The sequence below is a fragment of the Ictalurus furcatus genome, chromosome 4 (genome assembly GCF_023375685.1).
Source record: "Ictalurus furcatus strain D&B chromosome 4, Billie_1.0, whole genome shotgun sequence".
Classification (NCBI taxonomy): domain Eukaryota; kingdom Metazoa; phylum Chordata; class Actinopteri; order Siluriformes; family Ictaluridae; genus Ictalurus; species Ictalurus furcatus.
This window is the reverse complement of record NC_071258.1, coordinates 8,253,094-8,275,627: the sequence shown is the minus strand read 5'-3', so window position 1 is coordinate 8,275,627 and position 22,534 is coordinate 8,253,094. Positions and strand designations below refer to the sequence as shown.

The 22,534-nt window shown below is 42.1% G+C and overlaps 1 protein-coding gene across 3 annotated transcripts in view; it reads right to left on the bottom strand.

Annotated features, from left to right (window-relative positions):
* Positions 1 to 22,534, bottom strand: part of hipk2 (homeodomain interacting protein kinase 2) — a 98,785-nt gene that overhangs the window by 23,570 nt on the left and 52,681 nt on the right. For all 3 annotated transcript variants that reach the window (XM_053622796.1, XM_053622798.1, XM_053622799.1), the window contains exons 3-5: positions 6,323 to 6,446; positions 3,363 to 3,482; positions 728 to 814 (exon numbers count right to left, since the gene is read on the bottom strand). In XM_053622796.1, the coding sequence (XP_053478771.1) occupies positions 728 to 814; positions 3,363 to 3,482; positions 6,323 to 6,446 (331 nt within the window). The remainder of the gene's footprint in view (positions 1 to 727; positions 815 to 3,362; positions 3,483 to 6,322; positions 6,447 to 22,534) is intronic.

The following is a 22,534-nucleotide window of genomic DNA, read 5'->3' as shown; positions in this document are numbered from 1 at the left end:
ATGAATGCATTTTTATTTTTTATTTTGATTATTTTTTACATTTGTATTTATTTTCATTTCTTAATTTAGACAGCGTGATGTGAAAAGAGGGAACTGGTGAGCTAACATATCAAAGAGCAAGTTCTCACATAGACTAACCATCCACATATCATCTCAATTCCCAGATTTCATTTGACTTGACAATTTTCATCTCATGAAGCAGAATGACCTGGGCTGTCTTTGGGGAAAAAAACCTACACAGAGGCTTGCATCATTGTTGGAAAAGTACATGCTGTGCTGGTAAGTCCAGGGCACGTTTGACGGCTAATGGGGTGAGCTGATTTAATTTCCAATAACTATCAGCTATTTTCAGGAGGGAAAAGTTTTTTGTTTTTTTTTAATGATTCAATTTGACCCATCTAACTAAATCTGGTTTGAGCCTTGAGGTCACATCCTTAGTTTCAGAGCACAAATATTTTCTTAAAGTTGTAACAAGTGATGGCACTTTACCAGGGGAAGAACTCGGTTACACTTACTCATAGACAAAACAGTTACAGAGGCATGTGGAATTACACACAGGGGAACACATGACGTACAATGCTGGACTATTATAACAATTTATATTACCTACCAAAACTCATCGGGGGAACATTTTTTTCAGTGATGTCACTAAAAACCCAGACGTCGTTGGTGTTTGTTTTGTGAGCCTGAATCTTTCTTCAGCTGTGTATGTGAATATTTGCTTTACCTGTGCCATATCATCCAGGCAGTTGAAAATGTACTTGCGGGCCTCCTTAGACTTGATCCCGGTCTCACCCTCATGATCCTCTGGTGTCTGTGGGAAAGAAAAACATTCGTTCAGTTGCTCTTCTTCCACAGGAATACATTTCAATCTGTAATGATACATATAACGATACATGATACATGTATTCAAACAGATATCAACAGACAATTATCAGTATTGCTTTTGGAGCAATTTAAATGGATAACATGGGAAGACCCTCATCAAAAAAAAAACAAAAAACTCCTCACCATTCAGATGGTTAAGATTTTACAACAGTTGCTAGGCAACCTGAGAAATTATGGACGCCAAGCATGGAATAACTAATAGCTAACGACTGAGGTAAATTATTTAGTTAGCTAGCACAAAGAAAGGACATTTTATATATGGAAAAGGAAAGAGCACAGAGACAGTGGACACCAGAAGAAGCCATCAAGATGATCAAGATTTCCCTCAGATGTGTTGGTAAATAACTTAAGAAAGCATGTATTACACTATAACTACACTTCTTATATATTGCAAACCGAACTCCACCGTAAAGGTAGAACATCAACGTTGCATCACAACTCTGGAGCTATCAGAAAATTATTATATGGCTTACAAAGTCATGAACAAGTGTTGGCCATTAATATAGAATGGGCTTATAACAGGGGTGGGCAATCTTATCTGGAAAGGGCCGGTGTGGCTGCAGGTTTTCATTCCAACCAAGCAGGAGGCACACCTGATTCCACCTGTTTAATCAGTCGATCTTGGCTTTCAATAGAATCAGGTGTGGCTTCTGCTTGGTTGGAATGAAAACCCGCACCCACATCGGCCCTTCCCAGATAAGATTGCCCAGCCCTGGCTTATAAACACGGTGAATATACAGTACCGTGCAAAAGTTTTAGACACATGCAAAGAAATGCTGTAGAGCAAAGATGCCTTCAAAATAATGAAATGAAATGTTTCTACATTTAAAAAAAAAGACATTAAAGAGCAGTAAATGACACAAAGTCAATATTTGGGGTGACCAAAAAAAAAAATAAATAAATAAATATAGTAGTCTCCAGAACAGGTACACTGTAAAACCGGATAGTTCATTTAACTCAAAAAATTTGAGGAAACTAATTACCTCAAATTTTTTAAGTTGATAAATCAATTTCTTTAAGCCAAATACACTTAAGTATAACAAAAACTAATTTTAAATTACAAAGTTTGAGTTAAATTTTTGTTATATTTAAGTGTATTTGGCTTAAAGAAACTGATTTATCAACTTAAAAATTTGGAGGTAATTAGTTTCCTTAAATTTTTGGAGTTAAATGAACTTATCCGGTTTTACAGTGTACCTGTTCTGGAGACTACTTTATTTATTTATTTATTTATTTATTTGTCACCTTGCTTCTTAAGAAGCACTTGCTTCTTATTTTTGCAGCAAAACCCAGCAGCCTTCATTGTGTTTTTGTCTGAAAAGTGGTCTCTTACATAATATGCTGCTTTCTTTACTGACATACAAACATTTTTCTGTAACAATTAATTTTGTCCTAGAAAACGAATGTTTGGGAATCTAAAATGTGTTTGTACTGACTTGATAATGTAGAAGTCATAAAATAAGAAAATCTATAAGAAAGTTTGAACTAAAAAAAAAAATAGGGTGCCTAAAACTTTTGCACAGCGCTGTATAACACACTATATATTCACGCTGTAAACTAAACTTTCATGAACTTTAAACTTGCTTGACATGAGATTACAATTCAGCACGAGATGTGTCTATGCAGTTTTAATAGCCTCATGTTTTCAGCACAGCGTGAGATCAATATATGTGCACTCAGCTAAGCGGATTGAGGCCACATGCTGCTACAGCCTCGTAGTGGACTGAAACCTGTTCAATATTGGAAAAGCTATGCGTTCACAACTCAGTGTGTGTCCCAAAGTTGACTCAAGGCTAGTTCGGGAAACCAAGGTCTTTGGTTCAACGGGTATCAAGTGACCTTGTTTGGGGTCAGGGAGAGGTGGGAGATTGGCAGCAGCTGAGGAACAATGTCATATCGTATCAGATTCGCTAGTTTCATCAAATATCAAATCATTGTCTTATGAATCAATATTGAAACAAATTGCCTGGAAGGTACAGGATTACGTGTTATGGTCATGTGACCTATTGATGATCAAGCAGTAGAACGGCAGCATTTACACGGCAACCATCTCTACAACACATGCTTCGAATAAAGGTTAAAACAATCATTTTGTGTTCATGTGTATACATACGTAGGTGTATGTAGACGCTAGCTTGCCATCCGGACCAACTTGGGGTTTAGCGTCTTGCCCAAGGACACTTCGGCATGTGGAGTCATGTGAGCCGGGAATCGAACCCCCAACCCTACGATTAGTGCACAAACCCGCTAATCTACCACCTGAGCCACAGCCGCCCAAGGGTGGTATTCTACACACTTTCCATGTCAGTGGCATGACTGTCTGCTGTCATGATGGTGCTGTTGTTACGTTGACTTTCACTACTGTGACCACTTCAGGTTTTTGTTCTCATTTTTAAATGTCCGGTAGTAAAATACTCTGTATATGTGAACATGCGTGTGTGTGTGTGTGTGTAGGACTGTGTGTATAACCATACCTTTAATCTCCATAGTGGATACGTGGAGTCTGGGTCTCTGTTGAAGAACCTGGTAGTTTTCGTTCCTGCACTCAGCAGATACTCTGCTGGCAGCCCCTGTGTTTGAGAAATGTACCGAATCTGTGGAAAAGAAGCAACAACAAAAAAAACCCCAAGCATTTTAATATGCAAAAGACTACTCAAAAGTGTACACAAAGTGTACTCATCATCTGTAAAATTCACTAGTCTCTCTCTTGACATCAACTTTACACTGCATCTCCAGCATAACAGCATTATATGTTGAATAAACAGCATCTGCAAGAATGCGATCACCACCAGGTTTATTCCTCCCCCGAAGTCTTTTTATAAACAGCCTGAGAGCTGCAATTACACAGAATGGCGTCCATACACCTGAAAGGGGTCTAAATGCGAAACGGCAACCTGCAATATCCACAGTAATCATCTCCCTCATGTTCGGCGTCTTCCCTACCAATCAGTGTCTCTTATCCTGAGCCTGAACTCACGTCTGCGCCTGAATCCTTGATCACACTGTAGATCTGTAACCTTGGGAGTATGTGATTTCTTTCTTTTTTTTTTTTTTTTTTCCATATGTGGAGGATTCCCTGCCTATTTCTTTTTTAAATGAGCATCTCTAAATCAAATACTATTTAACCAGTCATTTCTGCTACATTTAAAATAAACAGTGATGCTTAACACGAGTGTTTATTCAACCTGAGATAGCACGGTTACTCATGGCTAAGCCACCCAAAGTCTAGACAAACATCACATAGCACAGGTATGTCAAAGTGCCCAAAATTGCCTCCAAAGGCACAGAAAGGAGGCTATGTGCTAAAATGGCAGGAGGCAAATCAAAGTGGGCTCCAGAGCTTGTTTATGGCTGTTTTAATTTGCTTTGAGCTAGAACATTGGCCCTGGGCCTTTCGAGGGAGCCAATTTGGTTTTGGGAGGGGGAGGGGGGGGCGTTAAGAGAAGACCCCACACCAGCACTCAGGAACGGGACTAATTGGCCAGGTTGTGGCATCTGTCCAGCATTACAGCGAGGCCTGAGAGAGATGAAAGCCCAAGATCGTGCACACACACAGACACAAACACTCTGCACTTTAGGAAAGCTGTGAGAACAGCAACATAGCCAGAGGTTTGTTTTGTTTTCTCTCCCTGGAGCACAAACAGTAATTGAGGGATGTATTTTTTTTTATAGCCATTTGCAGAAAGAGAGAGAGGGTGAGAGAGAAAGAGAGAGAGAGAGAGAGAGAGAGAGAGAGAGAGAGACCTCGCTGCAGGGCCATACTCGACAGCAGATGCCAAACAGGAAATGCCATTTCTCACTCGCTCATAAACATTTATAATTTATAATGTATTAATGTATTTTCAGATAACAACCTGTGTGTCCAAAAGCTCTACAAAGGAACAGAGGATCTTGGTGTGTTTCACAAAAGGCTTCGAAAGATGAGTGAATTATTTGTGCACAGCTGAATTTTTAGACAGTGTTGGAGTTTTAGGAGTTAAGTCAAGACATTACACGTAGACCTGACAATCTATAACATGTCTTCACTTAAACTGTACAAATAGAAATATAGAAAGATCAAAACTCTAGAGAAATTGTTTATTTCACTGTTTTTGTCTACTCAGGACCACCTCGTGATCTGAAACGTTGAAGAAGGCTTAAGCTCCGCCCACTTGGCACAATCACATCATGTCATATATCCCTGAAAAGCATGTTTCCTGATATAATCGATGTTGGTCATTAAGATGAATACTGCCTTCACGTTCCTTTATAAACCTTATAAACCATGTTTAGTACAGTAGAAACACATGAAATCACACTATTCTCTTTTTTTTTTTATTCTCACACTGTTCTCTATTTACAATCAAAACCACCACTTTCTAGATGACCAACATTCATGACATTTTACATGTTCATTCCTGCACTGATTAGAAGCATATAACAGAATTTCCCCACCCAAAAAATGTTAACTATTGTTGGATTTACATTCGATTTTACACTGAAAAATTCCCTCTCGAAAGTGTCTATACAGTGGAATGCATTATTTTAATTCTAACAACATTAAAAGGCTAATTTTATTCATTTAAATTTTATTAAGTTTTGAAGAAGAAGAAAAAAAAAAGAATATTAGCAATCAACTGCCAACGACTGAACGTGATATAGTTGAGGTCATAAGTTTACATACCACTTGCAGAATCTGCAAAATGTTAATAAAAAAATAAATAAATAAGAGGGATCATTAAAAATGCATTTAGTTTTTTATTTAGTTCTGCCCTGAATCAGCTATTTCACATAAACAGATGTTTACATATAGTCCACAAGACACAATAATAACTGAGTTTACACAAATTAAAAAGTTCAAAAGTTTACATACGCTTGATTCATAATACTGTGTGTCGTCACCTGGATTTTATGTTTTGTGACAGTTGTTCATAAGTCCCGAGCATGGTTTGTCCCGAGCAGTTAAACCGCCCACTGTTCTTCATGACACTTAGGACAACTGAGGGACTCGTACACGACTATAACAAAAGGTGCAAACATTCACTGATGCTCAAGAATGCAACACGATACCTTAAGAGCCAGGGTTGTGTAAACTTTCGAACAGGATGATCGGGGTAAATTGTTATTATTAGTATTATTCATTTAGTACCGTTCCTCAGAAGCTACATACGATATTTACATGTTTCCCAGAAGACAAAATGATAGTACTTACTTTGTTATGTAAGGCTTATGTAAACTTATGACCTCATCTGTATTATTATTATTACTACTAATAATTTATTTATTTATTATTCTTTTTTTTTTTACCTGTAGTGTCTTGCCTTAAACAAATAGTTACGAAACTTCAGTTCTGGCTAAGTGAAAAGCACAACCACATTAATGTTTTTTTCTCAACCAAGCATTAAGCACCCATGTGTGATCACTGTGCAGGATTAAGTCCTGATAATAGTCTTACTTGATCGTACTCAGACGCGCCAGGGTAAAGCGGCCAGCCCAGGAAGAGCTCAGCGATGACGCAGCCCAGGGACCACATGTCTATAGCCTCACAGAAGGGCAGGCCAAGGATGATCTCTGGAGCTCTGGAACAGACACAAACACACACGGCAGTAGAAGGTCAGTAGAGGACACAGAGAGGAGTGAACAGCCAAGCACTTTATCAAGCCTCATTTAATTAGCAACAGTTCACACGTTCAAAACAAAATCATTCGTGGTGAACTTGCTAGGGCATAATGCTGTTTACATTACATTAAATACTATTTAATGTACTTTAACAATATTTACCTTTACGCATTAGGATTAAGATCGCATAATCTACTTTAAATCGCTTAAGATGACAATAAGTCTACTGAAACATGAGCTTCCCTAACCTGTGTTGCTTGTTTCACTCATGCCCGAAAAACAATTTCCAAGACACACATACACACACACACACATACACACATACACATACACAGACACGCAAGCACAAACACAGACACTCACGCACGCACACACACACACACACACACATACCCACACACACGCACGCAGACAGACACGCAAGCACCCACACACACACACACTTAAGTGGGCATATAGTGCACTGTTATACCATATGTATTAAGCATATATGTGGCATGTTGGGAAAACCCGTCAGATGACACTACAACTTTAGAAAAACATAAATGTATTCCCACAAACCGTTATTATTTAGTATTTAAGACAAATGTAAATGAAATCGATAAATAGCAGGTGCTTTTAGGCAATCAATCCATTGGTGACTTTCAGTTGTGGTGAACAGGTATCTATCCATCCATCCATTTTCTGCACTGCTTATCCTACACAGGGTTGCGGGGAAACTGGAGCCTGTCCCAGGGGACTTGGGGCACAAAGGCGGGGGACCCCCCCCTTCACCGCCACCCAACACACACACTCACAGACCTGTCCACACGCTATGGACAATTTGGAAATACCAATCAGCCTACAATGCATGTGTTTGGGCTGGGGGAGGAAACCGGAGTACCCGGAGGAAATCTCCGAAGCACGGAGAGAACATGCAAACTCTGCACACACAGGGAAAAGGCAGGATTCGAATCCCCAACCCCAGAATGCTAATCACTTAGCCACTGCGCCCTCCTGTACCCAGAATTTAAAATGTTAAAACTTTAAGATAGAATGTGTTTGAGATTTCCCAGGCTGCCACAAATCCATTTGGGTGTGGGTCACTTAGGAAACATCCATTTTAGCTTAATATCAGAAATTAAAAAAAAAAAAACCTTACTCTGGGTCAATAAATGAGCACACTTTTCACCTTCTGTGTTTCATATGATATGAATGCATAACGTAGCACCACTGCTAATGCTTGCTCTGTCTGTGGCAGTATAAAAATTTAAGCTCATTAATATTTGAGTGTGTTTGTCATTGAAGTCATTGAAATTCAAATGTAGATATTGCTTTTAGGTGTCTATGAAGAGTGGAAAATGTTGGTGCGTTTTAGCTGGATTAAAACAGGACTGAAGACCAGAAGGCCGTATCAGTTTCCGTGGCTGCAACCTGCTAATGTGGAACTGATGCAACGAAACCTAAAACCGCAATCTGTTACCTAGGAAACACAAGACATTTCACTTAACATGTATATGCACAACAATGACAAATGTCGGGAGCAGTTCATTTACATAGACCGAATGTTTTCATGTAAATCGCATGAGCCGGGAAACGTGATTCGGAAAACCTATCAGGGTCGTGTGTTTCGCATCGAGGTAAATTTTTCCACACAGCCTTATGCGCTCTCTCCAGGGCACCAGCAGGGCTGGGAGGAAAGACGGCATCAAGAGCGCGTGAGCCTCTGTGCCACGAGGAACAGCTTGGAATCCATCAATCAGCCCTCTCTCTCTCAGCAGATATACAGCACATAATATATACAGGATGAGTATGTGCTTAGGACTACAGTTGGACTACAGTCATTGTAAAGAGGACAGTGGAGGAACATACTGTTCTGAAAGAAGAAGTGAAGGTTTGGACGTGGAGTTTGTCACCCGATCACAGTTGCTCAGCTCCAGCAAAGGACAAACACCCAGTCTGGCTGTTTGAAATAGTCCAGGGCTTCCTGCCACCACATATGCAAAAGTGCGGCCTTCCTTTCCATCTTCTCTCACTTTCACTCCATCGCTTGCCATCGCAATATGCAAAACAGGCCAGCAGCTGCTAATGCCGAGCTTCTGGTGAGTGTGAGCTCACACACACACACACACACACACACATCTGCAGAGCATTATCTCCCTCAGGGCCTTTGCCCAAAATGCAAAAATGATTAGTGACATATTCACTTCTACACTAGAGGACTGCTTTTTCCTTATTCTCCCTCTGTTTTACACACACACACACACACACACACACACACACACAGGGGACATGCACTGGAGACTATTATGCAGGTTTTTATAATACATTCGATGGTGCTGCAGTGATGGTGTGATACGATTTATAACTTTTCCAATAGCTACAGCTCGAGATGTGTGTAATCCACGGCTATTACTGATAACGACTAAAATCGGTTAGTTTGCTCAATAATAAAATCCCAATTACTCTGGAAACGGAATAATTTTTTGCACTTTTATTGTTGTCTCTTCAAAGCAATTGAAATCTGGCTTTTGTTTCACACGCTTTCACAATCTTGAATAAATCCTCACATTAAAGCTTTAAAGACAGATCCTTTCTAAAATAAATCGAATGTTAGTGTTATAAATGCTAAATATGATTTTTGCAATATACACACATCGTGGTCTAGTGATGGTTGTGTGATTTAACATGCGCACGCACACACACACACACACACGCGCGCACGCACACACACACACACACACACACACACCTGTTCCTGTACAAACCCGTTTGCACAAGGAAATCATAACGAATGTTCCACTACTCTACATACTGACTGCTACAGCTGTGTTTCTGGTGAAAGCACCATATCCAGACCACACCACAGCTGAAGCGAAACCACATTGCTGAACCAAGACAGAACAATGTTGAGGACCTCCATTTCAATCTTTCAACTGGACTCCCATTGCAAAAAAAAAAAAAAAAACACCGTCCATGGTCTCAGTGCTGATACACACACAGTGCTGTAAAAGAGATCTGTCTTCTGGCTTCAACAAGGCCAAGAAAAATACTCTACCTGGAGTCTTAATATCATAGCGTTTCAAGTCACATGACTGTTCTGCTGCGTTTTTTTTTTTCTTCTGTTGTCATATTTGGGACCCGATTTCTGGCTTCACTGCACAAAGCAAATGTAATTAGAGGTGAAAGATGTCTACAATTACTCACTTTACTTCGGAAGAGAATAAATGGTACTTTGACAATGCTGATAAAATAGACCGTGACCCTTAGATATGTTCCTGGAAACAGGCGGAAAACAAACTGGTGTTCTCCAATCAGTCAATCATGTGGCAGCAATGGAATGCATAAAACCATGCAGGCCAAGATCTTTTTCATAATAGAGAGAAGTGACTTTGACCATGGCATGGGAGACTGGCATCAGAATGGCACATTAGAGTATTTCAGAAACTACTGTTCTCCTGGGATTTTCATGCTCATCAGGCTCTAGAGCAGTCTCTAGACCAACCCTGTTCCTGGAGCTCTACCTTCCTGAAGTCTTTAGATTCTAACCATAATCGTGCCCACCTGACCATCTAATCATTACCTTAAGAAGCTCTTGATCAACTAAAACAGGTGTGTTGGATTCTGGTTGGAGATGAAACCTGCAGGAAGGTAGATCTCAAGGAAGAGGGTTGGTGACCACTGGTCTAGAGTTTACACAGTATGGTGTGCAAAACAAAAAAACCTGCAGTGGCCAGACTGGTTTGAGCTGAAACGAAGGCTACGGTAACTCAAATAACCAGGCTTTACAACCGGGGTGAGCAGAAAAGAATCTCAGAACTATTCAACAATATGTTGAACCTTGAAAGGGATGGGCTACAACAGCAGAAGACCACACTGGGTTCCACGCCTATCCGAGGCTACAGGCACAGGTTCACTGGAAATGACAGGTGAAGATTGGAAAAAGACCAGGCAACATTTTTCCAATCTTCACCTGTTCAGTTTCAGAAAAAAAAAAAAAAAAAATTTTTTATATATATATATATATATATACATATATATATATATATATATATATATATTCTTGATGAAGCACAGACACAGTGTCATGGATGAAGTCAGTCCAATATTCCATCCATCCATCCATCTTCAACCACTTACTCCTTTTCAGGGTCACAGGGAAACCTGGAGCCTATCCCAGGAAGCATCAGGCACAAGGCAGGGTACACCCTGGACAGGGTGCCAGTCCATCGCAGGGCACACAATCACACACCCATTCATACACTACAGACACTTTAGACACGCCAATCAACCTACCATGCATGTCTTTGGACTGGGGGTAGGAAACCAGAGTACCCAGAGGAAACCCCCACAGCACGGGGAGAACATGCAAACTCCGCACACACAGAGCCATGGGAATCGAACCCCCAACCCTGGCGGTGTGAGGCGAACGTGCTAACCTCTAAGCCACCGTGCGCCCGTCAGTCCAATATTCTGTCTTTAAAATGGCAGCAATGATACAGTGTGATGTCACATGAAACGCATGGATATTTACACACACACAGTAATGATTCTTATACCTATTTATGACAGTTTAAAAAAAAAAAACAATATAGATTTTTGTTAAAGAATCTCCATCACTGCATTTATCACATCTATCTCCACACACACACAATTGCTATTCGGAGCTCTGACATCATGCTCTGTGGGCATGTCAGGATGCATCCATCACTGCTGACCTTCAGTACGGACAGCTACAGACTGCTCATCACTCGATGCCGTGCCGTGTGGACACACGACACATGACGTTCCCACTCATTTCCTCCTCAACGGCTCTCGGAGCCGTTGATCTACAAACGTGTCCTCCATTCTTCCGTTTCTCCTTTATCGATTTAGATAATCCTGAATGTCTTCATGATGTACGTAAAGAGGCCTACAGTATAAATCACAGGGTGCAGGGTGGGAGACTGGGAGAACCGTCCATGCAATGGGTGGAAGTGTAGAGAAGGTTTCACCTTCACCTCTATCTGTTTCACTCTTTCTCCATATTCACTATTATACTGCCAGAGAGAGAGAGAGAAAGAGAGCGAGAGAGAGAGAGAGGGAGAGAGAGAGAGAAAGAGAGAGACAGAGAGAGACAGAGAGAGAGAGAGAGAGAGAGAAAGAGAGGGAGGGAGAGAGAGACAGAGAGAGAGAGAGAGAGAGAGAGCGAGAGAGAGAGAGAGGGAGAGAGAGAGAGAAAGAGAGAGACAGAGAGAGACAGAGAGAGAGAGAGAGAGAGAGAAAGAGAGGGAGGGAGAGAGAGACAGAGAGAGAGAGAGAGAGAGAGAGAGAGCGAGAGAGAGAGAGAGAGAGAGAAAGAGAGAGACAGAGAGCGAGAGAGAGAGAGAGAGAGAGAGAAAGAGAGGGAGGGAGAGAGGGAGGACATACAGACGTAGATAGATAGATAGATAGATAGATAGATAGATAGATGTTTGGATAGACAGGCAGATAGACAGAGATTGAGTGAAAGAGAGAGAGGGGACAGACAGACAGATAGATAGATAAGATAAGGTACAGAGAGAGAGAGAAGGAGGGAGGGAGGGAGAGAGGGAGGACAGACAGACAGACAGATATAGATAGATAGATAGATACATAGATAGACAGAGATAGAGAGAGATTGAGATAGTGAAAGAGAGAGAGGGGACAGACAGATAGATAAGATAAGATAAGGTACAGCGAGAGAGAGAGAGACAGAGAGAGAGACTGGCCATGTTCTTGTGTCCTCCTGCATTTCTCTCTGTCTCTTTCTCTAATTTCTCAGCAGACCCATCTCTCTCTCTCTCCCCTGAGATCAGGTTTAATATTTATGGCATCATGGCTGGGCAGGCTAAGGCCAAAGCTGCCTGTGTGCCTTTTTAATAAACAATGTGAGCAAGGTGATGCCCAAGCTATACACACATACAGAGTGTGTGAGAGAGAGAGAGAGAGAAAGAGAGAGAGAGAGAGAGAGAGAGAGAGAGAGAGATAGGTAAAAAGATAGAGGGACAAAAGGACAAAAAGAGGAAAGCTAGGATGACAGACAGATGGTGGAAGGAAAAAACGAGGAGAAAAGCAGAGTGAGGGTGATGTGAAAGGGAAGGACACAGAGACAGCTTAAGTCAGCTTATCCCACAGTGAGAGCTAAGGGCTTGTCCACCGAGTCCTCCTGATGAAAGCTATTTAAATTTCTCTGAATGCAAGAGACGGGCTGTCTCTGCAAAGCACACCCCGCAAACTTTTGTAAAGGAGCTCGGATATCCTCCCATTGTGGACTCGCTCTTTCATTTCAAGGTCTCGAGAGCATCTTCCTCTGTGTGTGCACCGAACGCAGAGGAAAACGCTGACGATGCTGTCACTTTCTCAGCTCCTTCCCTTCCGTCATTAGCATTCCCAGAACAGTGAGAGAGAGAGAGAGATGGAGCGAGAGAGGGAACCATGACCTCTCACTAAGAAGTTGACTATACATTATACAGTACTATATACTACATCATTGAATATATTTGATGAATTCCTGTATTAATGAATTTCTCTGGAGATGGAGATGATCTGATGGATTAGAACACAGCCCTGAGTTGTCACACTGTGCCCAATACTGTAGAATATTCTGTAAATATTCCAACACAAAAGCCATATGTGTGCTCACGCCCACACTCTAACCTTCATCCTCATCGCTCATTGCTTCTTTTGTGTGTCAGTCGGGAAAAGGAGACGTCAGAGAGGTACAAGGCCATGCTCAGCCCATAGATCACGCAGGCGTACATTAGCCCTGCTAACCAAACAAAGAGAGGCAGGCAAGCCATCTCCGCACTGTAATCACCTCTTCCTCTGCTCCTCATTATTCCCCCACACAATCATTCCAGCCTTATCCATAATCCAGCTCATTTCCAACATTATACTACCACCCTGCTGTCCCACACCCCAGAGAGAGAGAGAGAGAGAGAGAGAGAGAGAGCGAGAAAGAGAGACAGAGACAGACAGACAGATGGACGGAAAGATAGATAGATAGATAGATAGATTGATAGACAGATAGATAGATAGATAGATAGATAGAGACAGAGAGAGACAAAAAGGTGGAGGGAACGCAAGTAACAGATAGGTCAGCCAGACAGAAAGAGAGACACAGATAGATAGATAGATAGATAGATAGACAGACAGACAAAGGGGATGGAGGGAGCACAAGAAACAGATATGTCAGACAGAAAGATAGACTTTCTGTCTGACCTATATATATATATATATATATATATATATATATATATATATATATATATATATATATATTTAGATGGAGAGATAGATGCAGAGACAGAGAGAGAGACAGAGGGAGAGAGAGAGAGCGTGCATGTCTTCCATCATGAGTTGTGTTTGCCTGTTACTCAGTGCTGCTTATCTTATCTCTTGCTCCAAAGCTGCACTCCGTCCTTCCCGCTGTCTCACCTCGCTCTTCTCCTTTTCTCCCACACTAGCATGCAGCACTGAGGCCATGTGTTTTTCTGTTCCTGCAGCAATACACACACTACCAGGATTTCCGAGCACAGATGGCTGTCATAACAGATCTGGCTTTAACCAAAGCACAACCGTCCTGTGAGCAGGATGCTGTACTGAGGCTACATTAATGGCCTTAGAGGTTTATCTGTGAGTGAAGTCTGGAGCTGAGAGGCTGCTGTGCTGACGTCAGGCTGAGACACAGAGAGAGAGAGAGAGAGAGAGAGAGAGAGAGAGAGAGAGAGAGAGAGAGAGAGAGCGAGAGAGAGAGACAAAGAAGGAGCACTGTCCTGACTGTGTGACCCTCCTCCCTCTTCACTGTGGTGCCCGTCTGCCAGGGAGTCTCCAGGGGGCTTTGTCAACCATGATCCCAACACACACACACACACACACACACACACAGTCTCTCCATTTCCCCTGCGCTCTTGCTCCAACACCTTTTCAAGAAGTCTTTGCAAATATGTGGGTCGCGTCAAGTGCTCTCTTCTTCAGGAAAGATCCGGAGACACAAAAAACCCTCTGTCACTCCCACTCCCACAGTCTGGACAGGAATGAAGACAGAGTTTAAATTCTCCACCAGCACAGAGTAACATCTAGCTGGGGCTAGAAGCTGTCTAGAAGCCAAGAATAACCAAAGCCAACATGTTTCAGTTCATGCTAGTTAGCTCACATTGTGTAACACTGTGTTAGTTAGCTAACATGCGATTAGTGAGCTAAGAAATGTCACTTTCTAAGTTGGGGTTCATGTTTAGTGAAGTGACATGTAACCACTAGCTAGTAACAACAGCTATTAACCACTAGCTAACTTTTACTCAGGTAATGTTAGCTAAGTTAGCTAGCATGCTGAGAAGGCGCCTCACAATGCCTCACTGCTCCTCACAGCTGTTGTTACATACTTTTGTTTCAAATTACATTTAAGTTGGCTAATTTAAAATGAGTCTTTCAGTCTGTCTAATGTTGTCCTAGTTACACAGTATCATAGTTTTATTTGGAAAGATTTTTTATGTCGTTTGTGTAAGGGGGAGCAGCTAGAAACTCCTGCTAGCACTATTCTCTATCACTATTTTGTCTAAGAGCTAGGGCACATGTCCACATTACAAGCTAAAACCAAACAGTCATATGTGTCATAACTGACATTGTTAAAGGAAATAGGAATAGGAAATGGTTCAGCATGGCACATTATAGATTTTTTTCCCCTCCTGGTATTATCTGTGTGTAGCAGCAGCAGAATGGACAAGTGGAGAAAATGGCGAGTATATAGTGTATAATAACTGTATTACTCAATGCAGTCTGATTTATAGAGGTGCTGCCCAGTGCTGGTGTAAAGCTCATGGCTCAGCTCAGGTGTGGAGGGGGCTTCTGTGTACGTGTGTGTGTGTGTGTGTGTGTGTGTGTGTGTGTGTGTGTGTGTGTGTGTGTGTGTGTGTGTGTGTGTGTGTGTGTGTGTGTGAGATGCTGTGTAGTGGATGGCTGAAGACACCAGACAGCCATGTGAAAGGCAACACTGATGAGGGCAGCACAAGGCTCTGGGGAAGCATGCCATTGTAACCCCATACATATCAGCCATTCAATATCCCCAGCCTTCAGTTTTCCCAGTTTCTGCATCAGAGACTGAGAATGGAGATGCTCTCTCTACACCTGATAAATCTATAACACTGTTCACCCCCGGTCACGCACATACCTCACTCCCCCTTGCCATCTTAAACAACCTCGCTCACTTTATCTCTCCTTTTCTCTCCTGCTTATTCAAGTCCTTCCTCCCCCATAGCCCATAGCTCATCTATAGCTTTCTAGCTGGTACCACTTCCCAACACAACGCCCCCCCCCCCCCCCATTATAACCAGTACAGCTTTAATAAGATTGTACTGTGTGCAATGCAGCCCAAGGCTGCTTCTGTGCATCTTCAAAGGAAGATGAGAGGAATCACAGAAAAGTGAATCTATAAAGTGTCACAGAAAATATAAGTGGAGCACACTGTCAGAGCTAGACAAACAGATCCTATAGTGCACAAGATGAAGTATAGTGCTTATAGCCAAAAGCCAGAGTCGCATACTTGAGTTACATGTACAGGTGGACCAACATCTGCACTATACATAGTGCATATCTATAAAAACACACTCCCTGTCTGGAATTTCTTTCCTTTTCCAAAAGCACTAACAACCGGCCACCGGCAACCAGAGGCACAAAATCGCAGCAGACCGAGTTCCTGAACCAAGACAAACACAATTAAAGCCTGCTGCTCCCCATGACTGCCTCTTAACTGTGCCGAGAATATGCACACTGAGCACACTCTCAGCTCCCGAGCATTATCATTCCTCCCGCCCGCTGCACATGCATTGGAAATAAAGCGCAGTCTTGCGCTCTTCTCCCGCGCACCGCAGAGAATGGGAACGGACTTCTTCATTAATAATCAGTCAAAATGACAGGTGATTAATTTAGCGCTGCATACGCACCCCGCAGCCGTTCAAAGCTACAGGCATACTTAATCACCTCTCCAAAACAATGGCTCCACATTTTCCTCTGTGCCCACCAATAGAGGATAATTCTGCTCCCGTTTTCTCTTTGCCTCCATTAAGAAAAGAGGGCCACCTTAATCTAGCTCCTGTTGTCCTTCAAGGAGAAAATATGATGGAAAAAGAATAATGGGGGGGAAAAAATGAAACATGATGATGGTGCGAAACAAAATATTGATTCGGTTGGTGCTGGAGGTGCTGCTGAGATGTCAGTTACAGACTGACGCACTGAAAGACGGAGATGGAACAGGCGGCTCGGTCAGGACTGACGAGAACCTCTAGAGCTGGCAGAATAAATTTCACGTTTCAAATTGTCATAACAGCTACATCACCGAAGGTATAACTAAATGTTTAAGACCCCGTGTTCTAGTATTCGTTGCCATAACATTAGTCTCACGAGTCTCCTAAACGTTTTGACCCATCTTTTCACTTTATGTACAGTATGAATTAATGCATTGCATGTACTTTAATTTTTGCTTACACGTTTCAAATTATGTATTTATTTACTAATTAGATTAAAAGTGACATTACATGTTGGTTTGAGTTAGTCTTTTGCTCTGGCGAAATCACAACTGATATTCTATTGACCATCATTTTATTATACACATGTGACATTCAGTGAGCTTATATATATATATATATATATATATATATATATATATATATATATATATATATATATATAATATTTAATATGAATTTGGGATTCAGCCTCACTGAATGTTGCTTATCCTACACAGGGTCACGGGGAGCCTGGAGCCTATCCCAGGGAACTCAGGGCACGAGGTGGGGGACACCCTGGACAGGGTGCCAACCCATAGCAGGGCACAATCGCACACACATTCACACACTCCGGACAATTTGGAAATGCCAGTCAGTCCACAACGCATGTTTTTGGACTGGGGGAGGAAACCGGAGTACACAGAGGAAACCCCCAATGTGTAGGGAGAACATGCAAACTGCACACACAGGGCGGAGGCGGGAATTGAACCCTGTGTGAACCCGGAGGTGTGAGGCAAACATGCTAACCACTATGCCACCATGCTCCCTAAAAGTTAGATTACTGTTGGTAAATGAAACATAAACCTTCATGATAAAATTAGGATCTTTATCCCTCATGGTTTTGCCCCAATCTTGCAATAGGGACACGTAGTGCAGTGCTACATCTAATGTTCATTCTGTATGTGGCTGTAAATCTTTTGAGCAAATACAAATGGGAAGCAATTTTGAAAAGAAAAAGACAGCCCTAACAGACAGCCGGAGAAGGAGCTGGAGAGAAGGAGCGGTGTGTTAATGAAGTGTAGTAGTGAGTAACCGCAGATACAGGGTCAGATTCAGTGAAGCTACAGATACATTATCATGACTGTGTGCAGATGTCAGAGAGAGAGAGAGAGAGAGAGAGAGGGGAGTGATGTATTAATGTGTGCACAAACAATACAACTGCACATCTGCCTAGTAGGGGATAAAGTGCACCAAAATGCACCTGGCCACTTCTCCACACAAACACACACACACACACACGCACACACACAAACAATTATTAATGCAGATAAGTAATGATGCACCTAAATCTAACTGTTTAGGTTTTTATTTTTTAAGCAGATATGAATAATATTAGATATTGCTATCCACACACACACACACACACACACACACACACACACACACAGTCTTAAACAAATGCACAGTGTTTACAGCAGACATGGTGGTTGGCTGCACAGGTGTCCTGCAGAAGAACATTAGATGCACCCTCTCTCTCACGCTCCGTGATGTGTGTGGCAGATATAACTATGCAATATAACTGGCTTTTCCTCTCCCACACACTGCCAAGGATCTGCAAACACCTGGGCATCACACATGCACATTTATCAGGCAAACAAGTTCATTAAAAAAAAGGGCAAAATAATACCTCTTTTATCACCTCTGATAACACTGTAAGACCACCCTGTGCACCTAAGGACACAGACTTATCTGACGCTCTTTGGGAACTAAAACTATAAAAACGGTAATAAAGATGTAAGACGTGGATGTGTGTATTCTAATATTCTCGGCTGCGTGATGTGATGCGAGAGGGGAATGCAATATGTGTTTATGGCCTGAGGGAAGGGTAAGGGACTGAATGAGCTGGCAATGACAAAGCCCAGCTGGGAAGGTGTCTCTCTCTCTTTCTCTCTCTCTCTCTCTCTCTCTCTCTCTCTCTCACACACACACACACACACACACACACACACACCCACACACACATAGACACACTACAAGTCTCTGTTGTTGTAACTGGCTTCCTGGAATAGATGTCACCTGGACAGAGCGCAACTGCAACTGTAACTATGTCCACACAACAAAGGACATCTTTTCTGCAGGGAAGACATGCAATATTTACACAACAACACCATTTCTGTCCCGAAATGAGAAATACACAGACAGTTAATGAATTATTTGTCGAGGTCAGTTGTGAGGAAATGAAAGACAGGGAAATATTCCAGAAAAAACAACAACTACAACACAAGTCATATGAGCAATAGATTGATGCGGGAATCTTTGTCATCTCCACGGCTTTGGCAAACAAATGTCAGCGTACAACGAGTCATCAAACAGACAAGCAGAGAACGCGATGGCGGAGAAACAAACGAAGCATATGTACAGTGCAGCTGTTTCGCCTTTTCGTTCTCCCCTTTTCTGTCGTCTCACTCCCTCATTTTTGGCTCACGAATCATTTGTCAAATGATTCATTCAATCAGTAAGTAATTCAATTACAATGATTCCACATACAATAAGTAAGATACCACATGACTTTTGTTTAAACCACTGCGTGGGTGTTTTCAGCCCAGAATCAGTATCTATGACATTAGGGCCGAGCAACAAACTGAAACCTTTTGAGGAACTAATATGGACCAGTTTGTGTTCTGCGTTTCGACCTCACTGAGGAACAGTGGCCGTTATCTAAAGTAACAAAAGAACAGACCTTTCACCATTTCTGCATATGGTGAGGAAGTTATATTTTGTTCTTTATTCTTGCACTTTGTTGCATGAACATTTCGTTACATTATCGTTGCATGGAGGTGGGTAGTGTTGTCACTTCACAGCTCCCCAGGTTCAATCATGAGCTCGGGATACTGATGCGTTTTTATGTGGGTTTCCTCCGGGTTCTCCGGTTTCCCATGATGTTTCCCATCTCCCAGAACATCCAAGTAGGTGAAATGGCTACGCTAAATTGCCCCTAGGTGTAAATGTGAATGTGTATTTGAGCACTGTGCATTGTGACGGACTGGTGTCCCATCCAGGGTGTATTCGGGAAGGTGGTAGAGTTCAAATCCCACTTCAAATGCTCCCACTGCTGGGCCCTTGAGCAATGCCCTTAACCCTCAACTGCTCAGGTGTATAAATGAGATAAATGTAAGTCGCTCTGGATAAGAGCGCCGTCTGCCAAATAACATGAATGTAATGTAATGTAAATGTATTCCTGTTCTCGGGAAAGTTTCCAGATCCACCATGATCCTGCCCAGGATAAAGCGCTTTACTAATGAAGAATGAATGAATTAATGCCTCTTTCTCAATCTTTGCATGTGTCACATGCACACAAAGTGCCATTTCATGCATCATGCCTTTTATTTCCTTTGACAGTGAGTGCCATGCCATTAAGAATTGTACCAAATACACTCTCGCGACATTTTTGATCAGTCGTTTGTTCCAATACAAATGCATCATGGCAACATGACTCTGATATAAAACAAGCTGTCGTAATTGAAGGTTGTGGGAAATGGCAATTTGGTCATTCTGTGAAGCTTGCACCCAATCAGCAACATTCAGAAAACAATACCTACTCTATAACTAAAAAGATTCCTGTAACTGCACCCCCCAAGGACTAGAACCAGGCCTGGATACTCCACTTGAAAATAAACTTCCTGAAATATTTCCCAAAAAGGTTCCTATAATGGAAACATGCTTTATCTCTTTTGCTCACTCCCATCCTCCTGCCGTCTTCCCTCCATAATGGTGGGAGAGCTTCTAAAGAACTGGGCAGAATCCTGTCGTTACCTAGGCACACCCACCTGCTCTCAATCCCACCGAAAGACACACACACATTCATACACATGACAGGGAATCATAGAATAATGTTGTGACAATTCCTGGTGTGAGTTGGTTCTTGGTGAAATGGCCAATGGGATTTCCAGAAGTGGTGAGACATGCTGTTTCCACACACCAAACCTCCAGACAGGACAGGCCTGGACACCAGTCCAACAAACACATGCATGCACACACACACACACACAGAAATACCCAGAGAGACAGTAAGAAACAAGCTTGGCATTAAAAGCAAAAATGAAGCTAATGTGGTTAAGAAGTAACTGAAATGAAATTACCTTCATCTTTGCATAATGCTAATTAACAGCTATTAGATTTATTTCATTATTATTGCAGCAGCATCAGCATACATTACAGACCTGTCCCTTTATATCCAGACAATCAGTTTTGTTTAGATGTTCAGCATGGACATCCTTTTTCCTTTCAGTAACTAAGCTGATTGAGAGTGAGCGCAGTAAGGAGGTTAAAGTCTGAAGTGTGCAGGACTGGCTTACAGAAAGTATAAGACAGCACGAGAGAGAGAGCGAGAGAGCGAGAGAGAGAGAGAGAGAGAGAGGACAAAAGAAGCAGAAAGAGTGAGGCAGACCTGTAGTGTTGGAGAGGGTGAGACATGGCGGCTGTATGGAGACAGCAGTGTGGAATAGAAGGGAGGATGAGGGGAGATGAGGGATAGAGGGCGGTGGAGACAGAAGGGCTGTAGAGTGTCTGCTATGCCGCTGTAGCTCATCTCTGACTTCCACAATTACATAAGCCAAAAGAGCTTCTCTGTAGGACACGAGAAATTCAAAGAGAGAGAGAGAGAGAGAGAGAGAGAGAGAGAGAGGCAGTTAAGAGAGCCAGTCCACTCACCACTGTATTTTGGGAGTAGGATTGGGAGGAAAACAGAGTACCCAGACAGATGGATCAAACCCTGGAGCAGTAAAACACCAACACTACCTCATGCACCAACATAATGCTCATTATCCATCCATCCATTTTCTGTACCACTTATCCCGCACAGGGTCGCAGGGAGCCTGGAGACTGTCCTAGGGAACTCAGAGCACAAGACGGGGGACACTCTGGACAGGGTGCCAAACTATCACAGGTCACAATCACACACACATTCACACACTACAGACAGTTAGGAGATGCCAATCAGCCTACAGTGCATGTCTTTGGACTGGGGAAGGAGACCGAAGTACCCGAAGGAAACCCCCAAAGCACGGGTAGTACATGCAGGCTCCGCGAATGCAGGACAGAGGCTGGAATCGAACCCCCAAACCCTGGATGTGCGAGGCAAACATGCTAACCACTAAGCTACTGTGTCCCCGCAGCTCATTGTTATTATTATTATTATTATTATTAGTAGTAGTAGTAGTAGTAGTAGTAGTAGTAGTAGTAGTAGTAGTAGTAGTAGTAGTAGTAGTAGTAGTATTGTAGATGTTGTATTTATTTAATAGGGACAGCATTTAAAAAGTGCCCTAAAAACAGTTCAATGATTTGTCCTTCTACGTAAAACCCTACAACAGGTAAAACCCTACAACCCTACACAAAGAACTCTTGAGAACCTCTTTTTTTTCCTAACAGTGTAAAAATGACAAAGAATAATATATAATTTTTACCTATATTTGCAATTTGTCCTTAACTATCTATATGTTTATGTGCTTGTATATATTTGTTTGTTTATTATTATTATTATTAGTAGTAGTAGTAGTAGTAGTAGTGGTGGTAGTAGTAGTAAACTGAACTGCCTTGAATTAAAAAGATGAAAGAGAGAGAGAGAGAGAGAGAGAGAGAGAGATAATAGTCAGGAGAGTAAAACTGAGAGACAGTTGAAGAGTACAAAGGGCAATGCGAGAAAGAGAGACAGGAGCCCAGCAGAAGGGGCAGTGATAGAGAGAACACATTGGCCCCAACACAGGAAATGAGATGGTCATACTCCCTCCCGAGGGCAGGAAAGGGGTGCCAAGAGCACAGCTGCATCTCCTCTCTGCCCCTCTACCTCTCTC